The following is a 17,454-nucleotide window of genomic DNA, read 5'->3' as shown; positions in this document are numbered from 1 at the left end:
AGTAACCCCAAAATTATATGCAAAATTGATTAAAACAACAGTGTCAATTTCCCAGAGTTCAGGAGAGCATAAATTCTTTCACTTTAAAATTTGTTTAGTGGCCAGATCTACTGCATATTTAACTTTGACAACTAGGATTCGTATTCTTATTAAATTTACAAACTAAAACATTTAACCAGTTCCTCAACTGTAATGCCATAATTGCCTAGGAAATTTTACTCTTGAGTATAAATGATCCCAACCTTCATGATGACCATGTTAATATCAGAAAGGAAATAATTCATTAAATTTATACTATCTATGCATATTATTTATATTACCAGCACAAGCATCAAAAAAGTGCACATATGCAACAGACAGTGGCTTATATTAAGGAGAGAGTGCTCCAGCCCTATTTTTCCTCCATCATCAGATAATCATCAGTTTCTTCTGCATCTCTCCTTTCTTGTGATGGGACAAAAATCAGAAAAGCAGTGAGATTAAGAACTTTCATGTACGTTCAAAATTCAACAGAGCTCCATACATCTCAAACGACAGAGTATATATGACCTCCAAAAGCATTTTGAATACTGTTTTCATCTTTAGCACTAAGATAGCTCAGGGTATATCTGACCTGAAGTCAAATTTCAAGAACCATGTCACTGTGTAAACAAACCCCCAAATTATGTTGCGTAGAAATTAAGTCTGCATCTGTTGGCAAGTACAGAGTTATTTACATCTTGAAATATATTCAATGTTGACACAGTTGGCACAGTGTAGAAAATTTACACATTGTATCTTGTTATTAAAAACTCAAAGTACATCTATTTTTCATGGTGAAAAAGTAAAGTAGTTTGTTCTGAAAATCTGTTCAGCCTCATCAGAGATGACTCCTTGTCTTTCAGAAAGTGAAATCAGAATCTTCAACTGAAGTGGATAAATCTGGACCTGCAAAAATCTCAGTTTTCTGCCTTAGGCACTGCCCTCGGTCTGTGTCTGTTTGAGAGAGACAGACAGACTCCCTTATAGTTCATCTTTCTTCCAAGATTATAATCGCTATATCTTTGCCTCTCCAGTGCTCTACTTGTATCTCAGAACTTGCTCTACACAACCATACAATAAATAAAAGCGTTTCAGAAGCATATTATTACGCAGTGAATTACTAACCTTTGTGGGAATCAGCTTATGAAGAGCCCCTATGGGCTCTCTCAGTGTCTGTTTAATAATTGTATTAGCATTTGCACCTTCCGTGCCTTTTCATCAAACTCAGGAAAAAGCAGTAAATCAGTTCCTGTCCTAACATTCCATTTGTTCACGTCCAATTGCTACTTAGAGTCCCACAAATTCTCCTTAGCATAATATCTTTGGTTATTACCCTTGAACAGAACCACAGAGAGAAAGATGTACACCTACTATCATGGATCTTACATTCTATAGACCTGAGGAATGAATTTCAGGCCATATAATAAATGATGCAAAATACTCTAACCTACATGGTACAGCACTGATGTTCAGGCAAAAGATTTATATTTGCACATGCAAAAGGCCATAACTGTTTTGTATACATGCACGCCCACAGCCATATATATGTTCAATTTTCTGCAATTTCTTAGTATAATTACCTCAGCTGCACAAATATTTGCAAGATGTACACGTGGGAATATATTTTTTCCTAAATTTGATGCTAGTCATTACAGTAAGACATAGATGACTGCTGAAAAACTAAAATTAATTTGCTAACAAGTAAGTACCTTGGGGTTTTGTGTGTTTAACTTCGGATCTGAAGAGATAGTTTGAATTAGCTATTTCTTTTTAAGGTCAGCATACAGCCAAGGCGTTATTTAGCTCTTGCTCAGATTAAGTCACCATTTGTGCTTTTATTCTAGCCTCAGTGCAAGCTGCACAGAGCTCAACCACCATAGAAATCAAAATAATAATTCTGGAGGTTACCTGTGGCTAGAGGAGTCTAACGTGAGAACGCTGGCCATAATCTAGACCCAATTCCAGTTATTTCTGTGAATCCAGTTCCAAAAGGCACTTAAATACTAACAGTATACTTCACCAGGAGACCGTATTCACCATCACTGTCATTCGGAAAGCTATCCTAACACTCTACACTCTAGAGTACTCCTAATACTCCAATTGGTAGGAAATTTTCCACAAGCTATTAGTGCAGACACCTAGATGACCAAGCATTTGCTCAATCAAAGGTAGTTCTTCTAAGTGAGGCCAATCTTTGTCTGAGAACAATCTTATTGCAGTCAAACTCTCTACGCAACTACTGCTTAAATCTTTATAAAACAAAAAGTGTAATAGATATATTGCATTCACAGTTGAGTTGAATTTCTGAGATGAATAGCATTTTTTCCATTCAAGTTTTGCATGAACGAGCTATTAGATTATATACAATGCAACTTAAGAATGTTTGCTACAATATCACAAACCAAGCAAATGCTTATTTCAGTTTAGAAATGAGCTGCTGCCAATGATGGGCAAACTTGTCCAAGACAGTACAACTTATACACTATCCTTCATTTATATTTTCTTTGTCAAGTTAAGACCTAATTATACTCAACTAGAAAAGAGCAAAAAAACCATTCTGGAATAATTCAGATTTTTTTTTTTAATCAAGGCTGTTATATCTTGGAAAGAATATTTCAAAAGTATTAGAGAATATGACTTGCAGCTACATATAAGCAGGAATTACATCCTAAATTCCAGATATTAACCTATGAGAAAATCAGAAAATACAAATACATTATCTACAAAGACATTTTGTATCCACGTATATTTTCAGTCAAGTTTATATAAACCGAAAAACAGAGAAAAATATAGACACACATATGAGTCAGCTCACAAAAATTTTAACTGCATATCAGATAGATTCATCTGGACATAAACATAAAAACCTTTCCAAAGGTTAGAAATCACAGGAGCATTACTATGGGCACTTGGAATTTAGATTGGGATCCATGAATGCTTTCTTCATTTCTGAAAAGCTTACACAAGTTAATGCAAGTTTGAAACACTACAAGATCTATGTCTTCAGTTTGGATGTGTGTATTTTCTTCCTAGAAGAAAAGCTGGCACCGTATTTTCCTATACAGACTTACCCATTTTGGACTTTCTGAAAGACAGGTGTAGCGACTGTACAAGCCTTTCTAATAAAGTCTACTCTTGGTTTGTGAAATTGTTTCTTACAATACCTGAGTTATTCTTGAAATAAAACTGCTAATTGTACAGCCTGCAAAAGTCCTCAGCTGAGATTATGACAGAAATACTAGACCTTTTTCATAACTGATTCTAGATAAGAGGGGTCTCTGGTATAGTAATTCTAGCATTATTTATCTTTTTTTTTGTGCTGCTATTGCTATGAAACATTCCTTGTAGTGCAGCATATTTATTAAGCAACCTATTAATCCACTGAGTTTTATTACAGGGACATTTGCAGTTCCCATTAGTATTAACAGCACATTACTTCATATTACTTCATCGTGAATTGATGAGAAAAATACTAGTAAGACTGTAAAATGAAGAATCTATACTTACGAACAGATGCCTACACAAACGTATAAGTCAATACACGTGCTACATGTGTATTATTCTACAAATAAAGAGAAACTGCAACACAGCTATTAAGTTTTGATCTGACGTTTACAGTGTCATAGTGTTTTCTCAATGAACCCATAATGACGACTTGTTAAGTAGAACTGTTTACTTGACACTAAGGACATGACACCATTTAGTAAACTGGAATAGAATTCCATTTGCTGCAGAATCCTGCTTCCTTTTAAACCTTTAGGTAACGCCTTTACTGCAAGTATCCATAAAAATTTTGATATTTATTAGTTGATAAAAATGAAAAAAAGGGTAATCTAAAATCCCTCACGCCTCATAGAAGATGAGCATCTTGTATTGGAAGACAATCAATTTGGCAGTCTGCTCAGTTCTAATTTTCCCTTACCTGGTCACGAAAGCTGAGAGCAAAAAATTTTTCCACAGTCGTTTCCTAGCCATTATTTTTGAAATGAGATACAAGTACACTGCTTAAATGATTCTGATGAGATGGATGTAAAGAATAATTCAAATCCTTATGAACAACAATTGCAAGGAAGACATTTGTCTGTAAAAATGACCAAATTGATTGGAGATGTAGATAAATATATATGAAAATCAAACAAAAAGTTTCCAATTAGACTCTAAAGACAAAGTTTCAAAGATTGGTAACTATGATAAAGAATATTAATGTGTATTAAATTGATTAGCTAACAATCAGTTACTGAAAAATATGGGTTTAAATGTTATCTAAGTAAATGTGATTGTATTATAATGTTTTAAAGTGGAAATGGCCTCTCTAGATTAAGACTAAGCATAAAGGAATTGTGTCCGGATTAACTGCAGGAAAATATCCCATTAAAATTCAGATGCTACTTTCAACTGTAGTAACATACCTCCATATTATTTGCACTCGATTCCTTACCAGTCACTCTGAAGAGTACCAGCTGCATATTCTGTCTATTTCTCTGATTTCTGAATGATATTTCAGAAAACCTGCTATTTCAGAACTTTCAGCCCTACAATTAGGAAGTACAGGCATGGCACGAATTGACTACGGTCACTGGAAAAACAAGAGATAGAAAGGAATAATGCTGATTCATTAACACCTGGTGTTCCTCCTTCTGAATCAGCGTGGCAACATTACACCAAGTAGGATACTATATGGAACTGCTACTTTTCGGATAAAGGTAGAAGTTATGGTTTTTGGTACCTAACCCCAATGCACTGGTTACTCTGCCATCGTCTATTCCAATGCGGGTATTCTGGTTATAGCGTCCAAACTTGCCATTGCAGTTATTCCTTTCTTAACGTCTAAACTTCCTATTTCACTGTGAAGTGGCAAAATGTAAGTTAACCAGGTAGTAACAGAGTAATTACCACACCACATGAGATCAGTGCAGAACTACCACAACCAGAAACAGCTACTTTAGACAAACTCAGTGCTAGACAATTAGAGGAAAACTGCCAACACAGAACATTTCAATGGAAAGCCACCATACATGACTATGTAAATACACTGAGGAATAAATACAATGAAGTCTGAATTTGCATGGCCAAATTTTGATCTGGTATAAACAAGCAACGGAATCAGACTCCAAGATCTGCAAAACAGCTTAACAATATTACATCTTAGTGTTGCAATACATCTAAAAAACACAATTAAACTCTACTACATGATCATACGCTAACTAGTAAAAGTTATGTATAGCACTGATCTTAATTTAACTGAACACGTCTACATTTTTAAATAAAACTTCATAAGCAATTGACTAGAAATATATATACAGTTACCACAAATGGACTAGATGTTCCAACAAACGACAGGCCTGCAAGTATTAATGAAAATCATGTTTTTCTTTTTTTGTGGTACACAGCTCATATACCTGCTTCCATACCTTGGTAGGTTCATTACCGATACACTATGTAGTTGAAAGGGCTTCTGGATAGCAGTATATATTGCAATCAAAACAATTAAAAGCGTTTAGGTCTGGACTGTTCAGGGACTTGGTAATAGGATACACTGTATCTCACTTTCAGGTCAATGATTCAAGTCAGGAGTCAATGAAAGCTGTTAAAACGAGCTAAATCGTGTTTAGTGACCTGTAAGAAATATATTGCCAGCCTCAATTCAGTTCTAAGACAGTGAACAAAACCCACAGTCACAATTGGCTTTAACTGATATAGCTCTTGGCATATAAACCGGCACACAGTTTCTACAGAGAAGCCATGTACTGAACAGGCCATGCAGACCAAATTACAGTTTCCTAACTGGCAGCCACCCAGGTATGTGCATAGCTGTGCTGCTGCTGACTTGTAAATATTCTGCAGATAAAATGGCAGCCTTCAGATAGACTAAAAATATGCAGCTCTGCAGCATTTCCCTTCTGGAGAAGGTGTCAGAATCCTGGAACATTGCGGGATGTATCTCCACCCCAGGAAGGCAAGGTGCTGCATGTCAGTGCCCGCTTCAGCGACTCCATGGTGGGAGCTGACAGCATGGAGGCATTTAATCATCTTCATAGAAAAGAAGGTTTAAAAACAAAACAAAACCCAAACAGAATAGGTCTATAAATTAGCAGGCTTGGGACTAAGGAAAACACTGACTTTTAACACCGTGCTGCAGTGGTACAGAATGGCAGTGCCTGCTGTGACTCTAGCTATGGCTCAGAAGGGTAAGTGTATTTATAACAAATAACTCAAGCTATATGTAAGAAAAGTGAGTTTTCTATTAAAAGAACAAGTTTTTTTTTTTTCTGGGAAAACTTACAAAACCCAGCAATAGCATCACAGACTTAAGCCCTCTGCTACTAAGGTGAACAGAAAGACTGCGAACATGCTGGATCAGGCCATGAAAGAAGAAAAACGCAAACTCAGAAAGATAATTTGTAACTGATTTAGCATGAAGCATTAGCTCTACAAGACTTCTCATCCCAGTGTTCTTACACTTCGCTAAAGGCAACAGAACTCAGTGGTTATTAACTGAAATACAGAGCAGGACATAACTAATTGATAATTAAGTATAATTTAAATTCATTTTGATAATCTGAAGTACTATTGCCCTTTCTGAAAAGGCTCTTTGTGTCAAGATTAATATAATAAACTGAAAACTAAAACTGAAATATTTCTTCTGTCACTACTTCCTTCCTTAGAGTGAATTCACTACAACTGACAAAAAACCTCTCCCAATTCTTTCAGAAACATACTCTACCTTTCACAAGATACTGCTACATACTCATTCTTTCCTCTGCATTTGCTTGGAAACTTTCATCAAAATATCTTTGAACACTTCACAAACTCGATGGATTATGCCTTGAACATCTCTGTGAGCTAATTAAATTGTGCTATTCTCATTTTAAAAATGGGGAGCAAAGGTATAGGGAGATCAAGTGAATTTAGTAAGGGAGTGTGGATAAATTATGATAGGCAGCATAGATCTTGCTCACAGATTTCTTAACCAGAGTCTCATTTCCTCACTAAACAGAACCTGGGAAGGAAGGCAGATTGTCTCATTCTGAATTGGGCAGAAAAAATGGATTTACAGGGTTTTTTCTTTTTTGTCTCCTTGCCTGCAGCTGAAGGGGGCTGATCAATCCCTGACTTAATGCAATGTGCTTTAAAAACTGATGTGACATTGCTCTTTATTTTCAAGGAGGAGCTCTCAAAGTGATGGTCCATCTGCTGAGAAAGTTCTGCTTCGCTTCACATTTCACAGCAGGAAGAACAAGTGAGCTCAGGGCGACTTGCTTAGTAGCATCAGAAAAGGCAGAGCTGTGCACAGCTTTCTGGGAGGGGTGAGCGCCTCACAGGAACTTCAAGGACATAAAATACTTTGATACACAGTATCTAAGAGATGCAACATATAATATCACTAGGGGTGTGTTAATCTGCCACAAATAATGATATTTTCTATTACAAAACACTGTATTTGCTATCTTTCCCCCACTGTGTTATACTGATGCCCCAAACGTCACTTCTTCACAAACGCTACAGCACTTCCAGAAAAGTGGAAGTGTGCATCACCCACAAGACAACTCAAGCTACAAGATATACAGCCTGATTAAGCATAAACTTGCTCTATCCTGCTTGCAACTAACACAAACAAAAATGCCAGTACAGCAAATAGTTTAATAAGATCAACTTCAGTGTATATTTAGCTTCTACACTTCAGTATCACATCAGATTGAAACCTGCGTACCACGAAAGCTAAACAGAGCAATAATATTCAAAGAACATACAGTCAGAGAACTGAGCTGAAGAGAACACTGCACCCGTACTTGCATACTTCCCACTCAACTCATTGGCTTGTGGGAGGGACAGAGCCCTGTGATGTATAAATAATGCCTAATTATTAAACAATGTAGGGTTCATTTAAACCATCCTTTACTGTCTAATATCCCAGCATGGTAGTGCTAGCAAATGTGACAGTCTTGCTTACAATTAGGGAACTTTCAGGAAAGGCTTATACACAAACGATCTACGACCAGTAACTGCCTGGGTAAGAGCTAATAACAAGTGTTCCCCAACAAGATTAATAATCAGTGGCTAAAAGGAGATTAAATAAGGCCAGAACTTCAAATATTAAATACAAGGGGTAATACAGTGTTATTATTAAGAATGAAAAAGTTAAATTTAAATCATGAAGCCACGTGTTCACTGATGTACTCCATTATTTTCAGTAACATCTGGCATCACCAATACACCCACAATCAGAAATAAAGAAGCTTTAACTTGTTAAGATTACCATAGGCTTGTAATATAGTGTAAACGCTCAATAGAACTTGCTGTAGTTATGATTCAGTACGCAAAAGCAAACAAAATGGTTTAGCAGATGATTCAACGATACAGTGAGCATATCCCCCAATGCAAGGCAGAGCAATACTAGAGGCTCCTTAGGTAGTGCCAAGTAAACTGATACGTTAATACAGCACAATACAGTGCCATGAAGAAAGACTAACTCAGGTTCTCAAAACAGTTCTGTTCATCTCTCTTAATTAGCGTGACCTCAACAAAGTAGTGCCATTTTGGTATGGCTATACTGCTTCTTGCCAAGCTTGGGGGTCTCTCTGTTACATGCACTCAGCTAGATTCTCCTACTCGCAAAACTCAGCTTTCCATAATGTACAAAATGTAGCTGCTATCATTATCATCATTGCCTGTTATGCTGACCAAATCACATTCCTAACTCCCCTCTTCCTCCAATCACGTCACATTCAATTTTACAAGTTATCTGCCAAAGAAGAGATCATTATTTTCCCCAATTCTAATCTGCTTGTCTCTGTTCTCACTCTCTCTCTGAAGCCCCCAAGAAGCTAAATTTGACTCTTCATTCATCAGGTCTCTGAAAAATGATGATGGAACACAGCTGCTGGAATGTGTTCATTCATTAAAACTGAAAAGTTTCACAGTTTGATACTGATGAAACCCTCAGTTCTAGTAGATGCTGCCCTGCTTTCCCTCCCATACAAGTCCTGCACAAATCTGCTCTATAGTCTTCCTCTAAGCCAAGGCTATATTCTTTCTTATGGAGAACTTTGTAAATTGTAAAGTGGGGTGAAAACAGACTTGAAACGCAATAACCTTTCTCTGGGCAGCCTTAGCCTTTGTGCTTTTTTCTGTGCTGTCTCTGTGCTTGGCATCAACTCCTGGACCTGCCACTTCTCTTTCAAATCAATTTATCAATTTCTGTCACAAAAGAGGAATCTGTCAGAGAAACAAAAGGACGGTATTTGCCTAGGCATTGAGAATAGAAGGAAACTAAAAAAGCAAACCTATTTTTAAGGGCATAAAACAGCGGAATGATTTTCTTTTTCTTCTATTTTTATAAGGCCTGGCACTTCAGAATCTTTGCTCTGCAGGACAGAGACTGTCTTACTGCTGTAACTACACAACAGCTAATTCGTTTCTGGCCTCATCCTGATCTTGACTTCTAGCAACAAACAACAGAGGTACTAGATTATCACAATGACAGCCATTTGAATGTTCTCTTTCTTACAGACTGGATAGCTTTGGACATTTCATCTTACCTATTCAAAAGTTAGAGACACAAAAGATGTGAAGTGATTTCTGAGGACAGAGAGGAAAAAAGATATTTTTTATATTGTGTGGCTAATTTCAGCTCCTTACTCTCTCATCATCTTTTAACCTTCATATCTTTGTGCACTGAAAGGAACAAATTTGTTGTCATATGAGGTCAGAAACAAATCAGTTGCATTGTTGGTGAAATTCTGGCCCCGTTCCCATTGACTTGCACCATAGAAATAGAATACTTTGAGGATTAGACAGTGTAAAAGTTGCGGCACAGAGTCACAGAATGGTTGAGGTTGGAAGGGACCTCTGGAGATCACCTAGTCCAACCCCCCTGCTCAAGCAGGGTCCTCTAGAGCACGTTGCCCAGGATCGCGTCCAGACGGGTTTTGAATCTCTCCAGGGAAGGAGACTCCACTACCTCTCCGGGCAACCTGTTCCAGTGCTCAGTCCACCCTCACAGTCAAGAAATTTTTCCTCAGGTTCAGATAGAACTTCCTGTGGTTCAGTTTGTGCCCGTTGCCTCTCGTCCTATTGCTGGGCACCACTGAAAAGAGTCTGGCCCCATCCTCTCGACGCCCTCCCCTCAGATCCTTATACACATTGATCAGATCACCTCTCAGTCTTCTCTTCTCCAGGCTGAACAGGCCCAGCTCTCTCAGCCTTTCCCCATAGCAGAGATGGTCCAGGCCCTTAATCATCTTAGTAGCCCTTCGCTGGACTCTCTCCAGGAGCTCCAGGTCTCTCTTGTACGGGGGAGCCCAGAATTGGACACAGTACTCCGGGTGAGGCTTCATCAGGGCTGAGAGGAGGGGGAGGATCACCTCCCTCCACCTGCTGCCAACACTCTGCCTAATGCACCCCAAGATCCCATTGGCCTTCTTGGTCACAAGGGCACGTTGCTGGCTCATGGTCAACTTGTTGTCCACCAGGACTCCCAGGTCCTTCTCTGCAGAGCTGCTTTCCAGCAGGTCAGCCCCCAGCCTGTACTGGTGCAGGGGGTTATTCCTCCCCAGGTCAACATCTTATAAGCTCAAATACGCTTGTATAAACTGTATGACAAACAACAACATATATTCAATCCTGCAAATCACTGTTGCTTTATGAATAACCTGCAGAGAGGGAAAAAAACCCAAAAAAACAGCCAAATCTAACGAAGTCACTGCTCAGAGAAAAAAACATGACACCTTCTGCATGAAAAAAACTTACACATAAAAACAATTCCAAGCTTCAGAAAAAGAATTAGAACTGGTATTGAATTATTTTGTTGAAGTTTGCATAAAACTTTTAATACTCTTCAAAAGCTAAATATTGTTATTAACTTAAAAGGGAGGAAAACATAGAATGAAGTGTTGAATTAAATATCAGGCTGTAGAGCACTCTTGTTTGCAAGGCACATCAATTTGATATCAATCTCACAGCAGCAGCCTCCTATATCACTCTCCTCTGTCTGTCAAAGAGAGCCAGCCTAATTCTGTGCAAGAGCGCAAAGAGGGAAAAGAAAGGCAGAGAGGTGCAATGCCTGCTGCTGCCTGGCTCCCAGAGCCTACTGGTTCCTATTGCAAGGGGGCAAACAGCACTGCTGAGAAGCAGCTCTCCTCTCCCCAGCAGCAGCTGCAGCTCCAGGCAGCCCCTGAGCTAATGCAAGAGTATTTGGCTGTTCAGAGGCCCCAGCCTGAACAGCCATTCTCACTGCTGTCAGACAAAAAGAGAGAAATTGCAGCATGAACTAGGTGATCTGGCATTGGGCTTCTCTTAGCAAATGGAGTTATGACATACTTGCTCCCTGAGTTTACATTGATGAGAGTAGTGGCTGGATGTATTTGGGAATGTAAAGGGGAAAGAGCCAGAAACAAGATCTAGGTCAAGCTAATTTCATTGTTTATCATGTCCCTTTGCAAATGATGTGGGACTACTTCATCACTTCTTGATCAGACAGAAAAAGGAATCAACTTTATAACACAAAAGGCAACACAATGCTGCTGCTTGTGGAGATTAATATTAAATTGGATCAGGCAAAGGTTGCAATAACAGCCCTGGACTCTACATAGGAACAGATGGTAGCCTATGTTAATAACTTAGAAGGCATGGTTTTCATAGCAGAATGCAATGCATTTTAATGATGAACTCCATTGAAAATGGGAGGATTGAGCGTAACAATATTTAAGGTCTTGTTCCTAATCCCACTGAATTCAAAGGCACAACCCTTATTGCCATTAATGACTGCAGCATCAAACTCATAATCATTGTAGGATATCCAGAGAAAGAATCTAATGATTTAAGGCATAGTAAAGTTGGAGAGAGAAACAGTATGTTGGCCTACCACACTTCATAAACTGTATAAATGACTCTTGCTGAAGAGTTTCCTGTTCTGTTCTTTACAAGCAGGATAGAAAACACTGCTTGATTTGAAGCCTTTTGAATGACCAATAAGCTCTACTTGGCAAACAGTGCAGTCTGTGGCAAATTACCTAGTTGCAATAAACAGCATGTACAGGTCAATAACTAAAACACTATCATGTATTAGGATGCTGAGGGATGCCTGTGTACAGACAGATGTACTATACATTCGAAGTTATGAAAGCATGACAATATAATGCTATTGGAAATGCATATTTATCTCTATGCTAGCTATCTGTAAGTGCAATCACAATATTTAGTTGCCGAACACCTATCTTCTCATGTCTGTTCCTGTTTTGTATCCTCTCCAGACACAAGACTCTTCTCACTGATACTTCCAGGAACAACATCTAACCAAAACCAGTGGCTTTCACTTTCTCTTCATGCTTCTCAGCTCTTGCTAACTTTTAACTTTATTGATCTCTCCTGAAGGATGATCCTCTCCCTGTCATTGGCTTTCTTGAACCTGTTGTCCTGATTGTCTCTGACCAGACTATATAAGACCCCCTGGAAATATCCGTTTGAACAGCTCTTCTCCTACCTGCACCTTGGGCTGAGTTTCTTATGTCTGCTTCTTTTTTCATTCTACATATTATAATTGCTGCTCTTGGAATTCTTTCCTCCCTTCCTTCCTATCTTTAAATTCTTTTGCTGCCCTAAATGTACAAGCTCCACATTCAAATAATATAATTAACGAAATAAAATGCACAACAGCAGAGGAACAAAATAATTCTTCCATTAATAACTGTTCTAGTTACTCGCCTTTTCTTTTTTTTCTTTATCATCATAAAAATCTATGATTATGCTATCACCACACTGCAATCATCATATTAGACCTTCTGGAGCAAATAATACAGAAATTAATCTTCAAATATTGTTTCCTTTATGCTTGTTGAGTTGCACTGTTGTCTAAAACCAGCCCCATACTTATTTTCACCACTACCAGACATTCCCTGAAGTTAGTAGCAGGCTTGGCTGAAGACAATGCGAGTCTTGCTTACTCAAAAATCACAAAATCTGGCTTGTTCTAATTAGTTGTTCCTGCTCTTGCATGAGCAAAAAATTCTGGAGGACACTGTAAACCCTTGTTTTGTTCTTAATTTCTAAATGAAGATGAGAGAAATTGTATGTTCTTTGGTGAAAACACTACTGCTCTACGTTATAATTCCTCACACATCACTGAGGTTGGCCCTGAGTTTGCCAGTATATACTGGATTGATGCCTTAACAATTGTTTCCCGAGATACTATCCTTTTCCTTCCCTTCCCTTCCCCCACCTTTTTGGAGAAAAAAGTTTGTAAGGCCAATAGAATAAATTTCACTACATATCTTAAAATCCAAAACACAAATTTTCCAATCACATTCAAGTTTGATCCATGCAGCTTCACTTTTTTTTTTTTTTTTTTGGCTATAGTCTTGGGGTCAGATGGAAACTAAAATACTCTTTCATTTTACATGTCTCTGACATGTAAATCCAAAATCTGTTTAATAGATTAATAAAATCAGTGAAGTTCAGCTAACACCATAACAACTTTTTGCTCTGCAAAAATAAATACTAGTTATGGAGAGTTTGAGGAATTGATAGTTCAAGACACATGATTTCAAAACTATCTAATAATCAGCTGGCAAAATGGACCAGCAGTATTTCTATTATTTATCAGAATTTTTCCCTTAATTTATTTTCTTCAGTTCTTTTTTTTTTTTTTTTTTTTTTTTTTAAGTTGGGGGTGGGTATATTTACTTGGCTTTCTGCAACAACCATTTTTATTGAGTGGATTTAAAAGCATCAGTTGGAGATCACCTGCCCTAAAGAAAAAAAAAAACATTTATTTTTTTCCCTGTGGTTAACCACAGTTACTATCCTAAATAATAAAGCGAGAATTGCATTTGATTCTGTTGGAGATTAAATGAATACAACCTGTCTTCAGAGCACAAAAGAAGGTTTAATTATCTCTTTGTGTGTCTTCTCCATAACTTCATTCTGTAAATGCTTCTTATGGGCACATTCACAACTTTCAGCTAATCAAATGTAGGATACGTATAATGCTTTCTAGCAAGGATATTTGTGTTGCTTTGGATATTAATGATTTTTACGTAGTAAGTAGTAGCATTTGCAGTTACACTTCTTTGTCTCTTTCTTCCACAGATAACTCTATACAGACCCAATAAAATGATTTTGTTCCTTTATACAACCTCCATTTTTTTTACTGACCCAGGAAACAGCTAAACAAGTATATCAGAAAACTCTTACCACATGCAGAAATCTGATGCCAGGTGTGATTCGCACTGGAAATCAGTCTTCGTGACCTCGCTAATATAATTAATAGTCAGTATTAATTACCTTCTAGAGCATACTTCATATCCTGGGCAAAGAGAGTCCACATGATTTCAGCACTGATTTTTCCCATGTTCAGCTCTTGAGGGAACCTGCAATCAATCACATTACATCAGTGCACCTGCTGCTAGAAATTATGTTTACAGCTGTACAGCAGACAGGCAAATATTGCCGCAAAATAATTATTTTCCACAAAATAATATCCTTAGAATGCAGTGTACTATATTTTCTGTTTTGTAATACTATATGAACTGACCAATTGTCAAATAAAAACTTCCTGCAGCCTAATGTAAGGGACCTGGCTAAGTAGTAAGATGTATGTTGTATCATTTCCATCACATGACATATTTTAAAACGAGAACCAGATCTATCCTGCAGATAACTCCAAAGATAAATTAGATGACTTATGAAAAACCTGGAACGACTGGCTCAGATCTGAAGGCTTTCACTGCTCAACAGAGCACTCTGAAGTAAGGGATGAATCAGTCAACAACATACAACGTATGAAAAATGCGTACTCTTAATTAAAACTTTTTAGTTTTCGTCTTACATCATCTTTGAAAAACAGTCTTTCTAAATATTGGTGCTATCGAAAGCAAGTGAGTTTTCATTCACTTCTGCTTCATAGATGCACAATTGCTTCTTATTCTATGCAAAGCTTTGATCTCTCAGTTACCAGCTTCAGTGTTAGCTACTAGCAAAGCTGACATTTTAGTGACAGATACTGTATGTTTCACATCAGATTTCAAAAGAGAGCTATTTGTCTGTCCTTTTTGAAAAGTCTGTCCTTATTCCAGAAGTGGGACTGACACTAATACGAGCAGTTTTCAGGGCACACAACAGGAAAGCAGGTGACCCAGCTCAAGAGCCAGAATTACTGCATGGAAGCTCAGAGCAATAAAATGACTATTTACACTATAATGGTGCAGCGAGAGCTATATGAATACACTAGCAGTTCACCATAAATACGTAAAATCATCAAAGGTCACACTCACGAAGAAAAACACAGAGCTGTTTGGCTTTTGGCTTGAATCTACTGCACCACTTTACACTAGCAGAGAATTTGATCCAATTTTCATCTCTATTGAAGCTTTAATCAAATTCAGCAAATATGTTGTAATTCTAACAAAAATGTAAGAAACTGTAAAGTTCTCACTACCAAAGAAAGAATTATTCAGTACTGATACTAGATTTTGTCTGTTTGGAATGTAAAGGTGGCCATAAGGTAAGACTGGGTCTGATAAAAAAGCACCTGTGTGATTAGAGGTATATATATGTATGCATATTTGAACTCGTGAAAATACCTGCATGTACAAACTGCAATTATACTTTCACTATGTTTCTTAAATTACTGCGCTTCTACAGAGAATCATCGATCCATCCCACCCAGTCTCAGCTAGGTACCTAAACTTAGGCACCTTAGGTTTACAGGATTGCAGGAGACAGAAGCTTCTGCGTCCCTGAGAAACATAAACTTAATGCCTAACCCTCATCTGGGCATACCAGTGAAATCCTTCTATTCCATGCCTAGGGTAGGGAAATTTGCAATTGTATCTTTACATGGATATGTTTTTGTATAGACCCTACAAGGTTGATGGCCAATCCCATGTATTTGTTTCATCTTATCCAACACAGTGATCTCATGGTGGGAAATTACTGTGATAAAAATGATTTTAGAACAGCAAGTGCAATTCATGTTAGTATAAATCACTTACTCTTCACATGTAATTAATTTGCCTCATGACAGCTATGATTCCTGTAGGTGTATTCTTCAGAGACTCAAGTAACAGATTTTAATTTGTCCAAAGTACACTGGTAATATAATGCAGACGATCAACCTAATCAAAATTTTCAGCCAGAAAAATTGACTTAACATGCTAATGAGTAACTAACATGCCAGTAGATCTCATTGTGTCATGCTACTACCCATAAAACACACTTCTCCAAGCACAAACATGCTATGCTCAATACATGATGCTTTCAAATGACATCGCATTGCTCAACAGGGTTCAGCTAAACTTTTCATGTTTCATGAATGCTTAATACCGTTTAATAATCTGACTTCTGGAGAATCTAATCCCAATTAAGTAAAAATACTTGCTTATCATTATTACAGGACACTGGCTTCAGCGCTACCTTCCGTTCTCCGCAAAATAACACTGTTGCTCTTTCACTTTTCATAGTTACGAAGAATATTCATGCCAGAGCTGGTAACAGATGCAATCTCATAAGTAAACTAAACTTCTAGCTTTCAACACTACGTTCACAAGTTTGACTACTACTGCAGCTCAGCCCTGCTTAGACAGACACGCCCAATGCAAATGGTGGCAAACATCGTTTTGACGTGTTAGCAACCATCAATTCATATGTGATTCATGGCTCTCTTTTATTCTGTCATTCATATGAATTGTGTTGCCACAAGAAAATACGCGTGTTTATTCCTTTACTCTGCCCTGAATTCTTTATCCTGTTCATTGATGTACAACAATTTCAAACAGTACAAATATCTTGTACTGCAAAGTCCATCAGGCACAATCTGCTTATTAACAAATTTTACTACTTATAAAAGGAATTTATGAATAAACAGAATTTATCTACCAGGATTAAAATTCCTTTTGCATACATATTAATTATATTGTTTGAAAACTGAATTATATGGAGATATGAAAGCTATACTGTGTAGATAATCTGATTTTATATTTTCCAAATACTGTTAGTTTACAGAGGATCTGACAGTGATTATTAGAGTGCAATTGATATAGCAGTTCTGCATGAATTACTCTTTCTTGCACAGAATGCAAAATCTAACCTTTTTTTTATTTACAACCAATTTCTGCATTTGTTAACATTAAAAACCTGAGAATAGATTTTCCCTTTGGTTTAAATTTACCTAAGTAATATTTATATATAATTGCAGTTGGCTATCCTTTTAATGAATAATGTACAAATTGTTACAGGACTGACAGACTACATCATGCAGGCAGAAGATTTGCTCTGAATATTAAAGGAAGGGAAGAAAAGCTAAGAGCTGTATCAAAAAATAGCACAGAATTGTCATGGGGTAAAATTACGATAGGGTAAAAAAACAGAAAGAATACAATATTAGGGCTACTGTTTCAACCATTACCTTGCCAGGAGAGGAATGACGACTGTGATACA

At 37.4% G+C, this 17,454-nt stretch overlaps 1 protein-coding gene across 1 annotated transcript in view; it reads right to left on the bottom strand.

Moving 5' to 3' along the window:
- The window catches only part of UNC13C (unc-13 homolog C), a 201,073-nt gene that overhangs the window by 59,535 nt on the left and 124,084 nt on the right, over nucleotides 1–17,454 (bottom strand). Inside the window, exon 17 of the mRNA XM_068958236.1 lies at nucleotides 14,302–14,387. Coding sequence (XP_068814337.1) covers nucleotides 14,302–14,387 — 86 coding nt within the window. The remainder of the gene's footprint in view (nucleotides 1–14,301; nucleotides 14,388–17,454) is intronic.

The sequence above is a fragment of the Struthio camelus genome, chromosome 12 (assembly GCF_040807025.1).
Source record: "Struthio camelus isolate bStrCam1 chromosome 12, bStrCam1.hap1, whole genome shotgun sequence".
NCBI lineage: Eukaryota > Metazoa > Chordata > Aves > Struthioniformes > Struthionidae > Struthio > Struthio camelus.
This window is presented reverse-complemented; position numbering and strand designations above follow the sequence as displayed.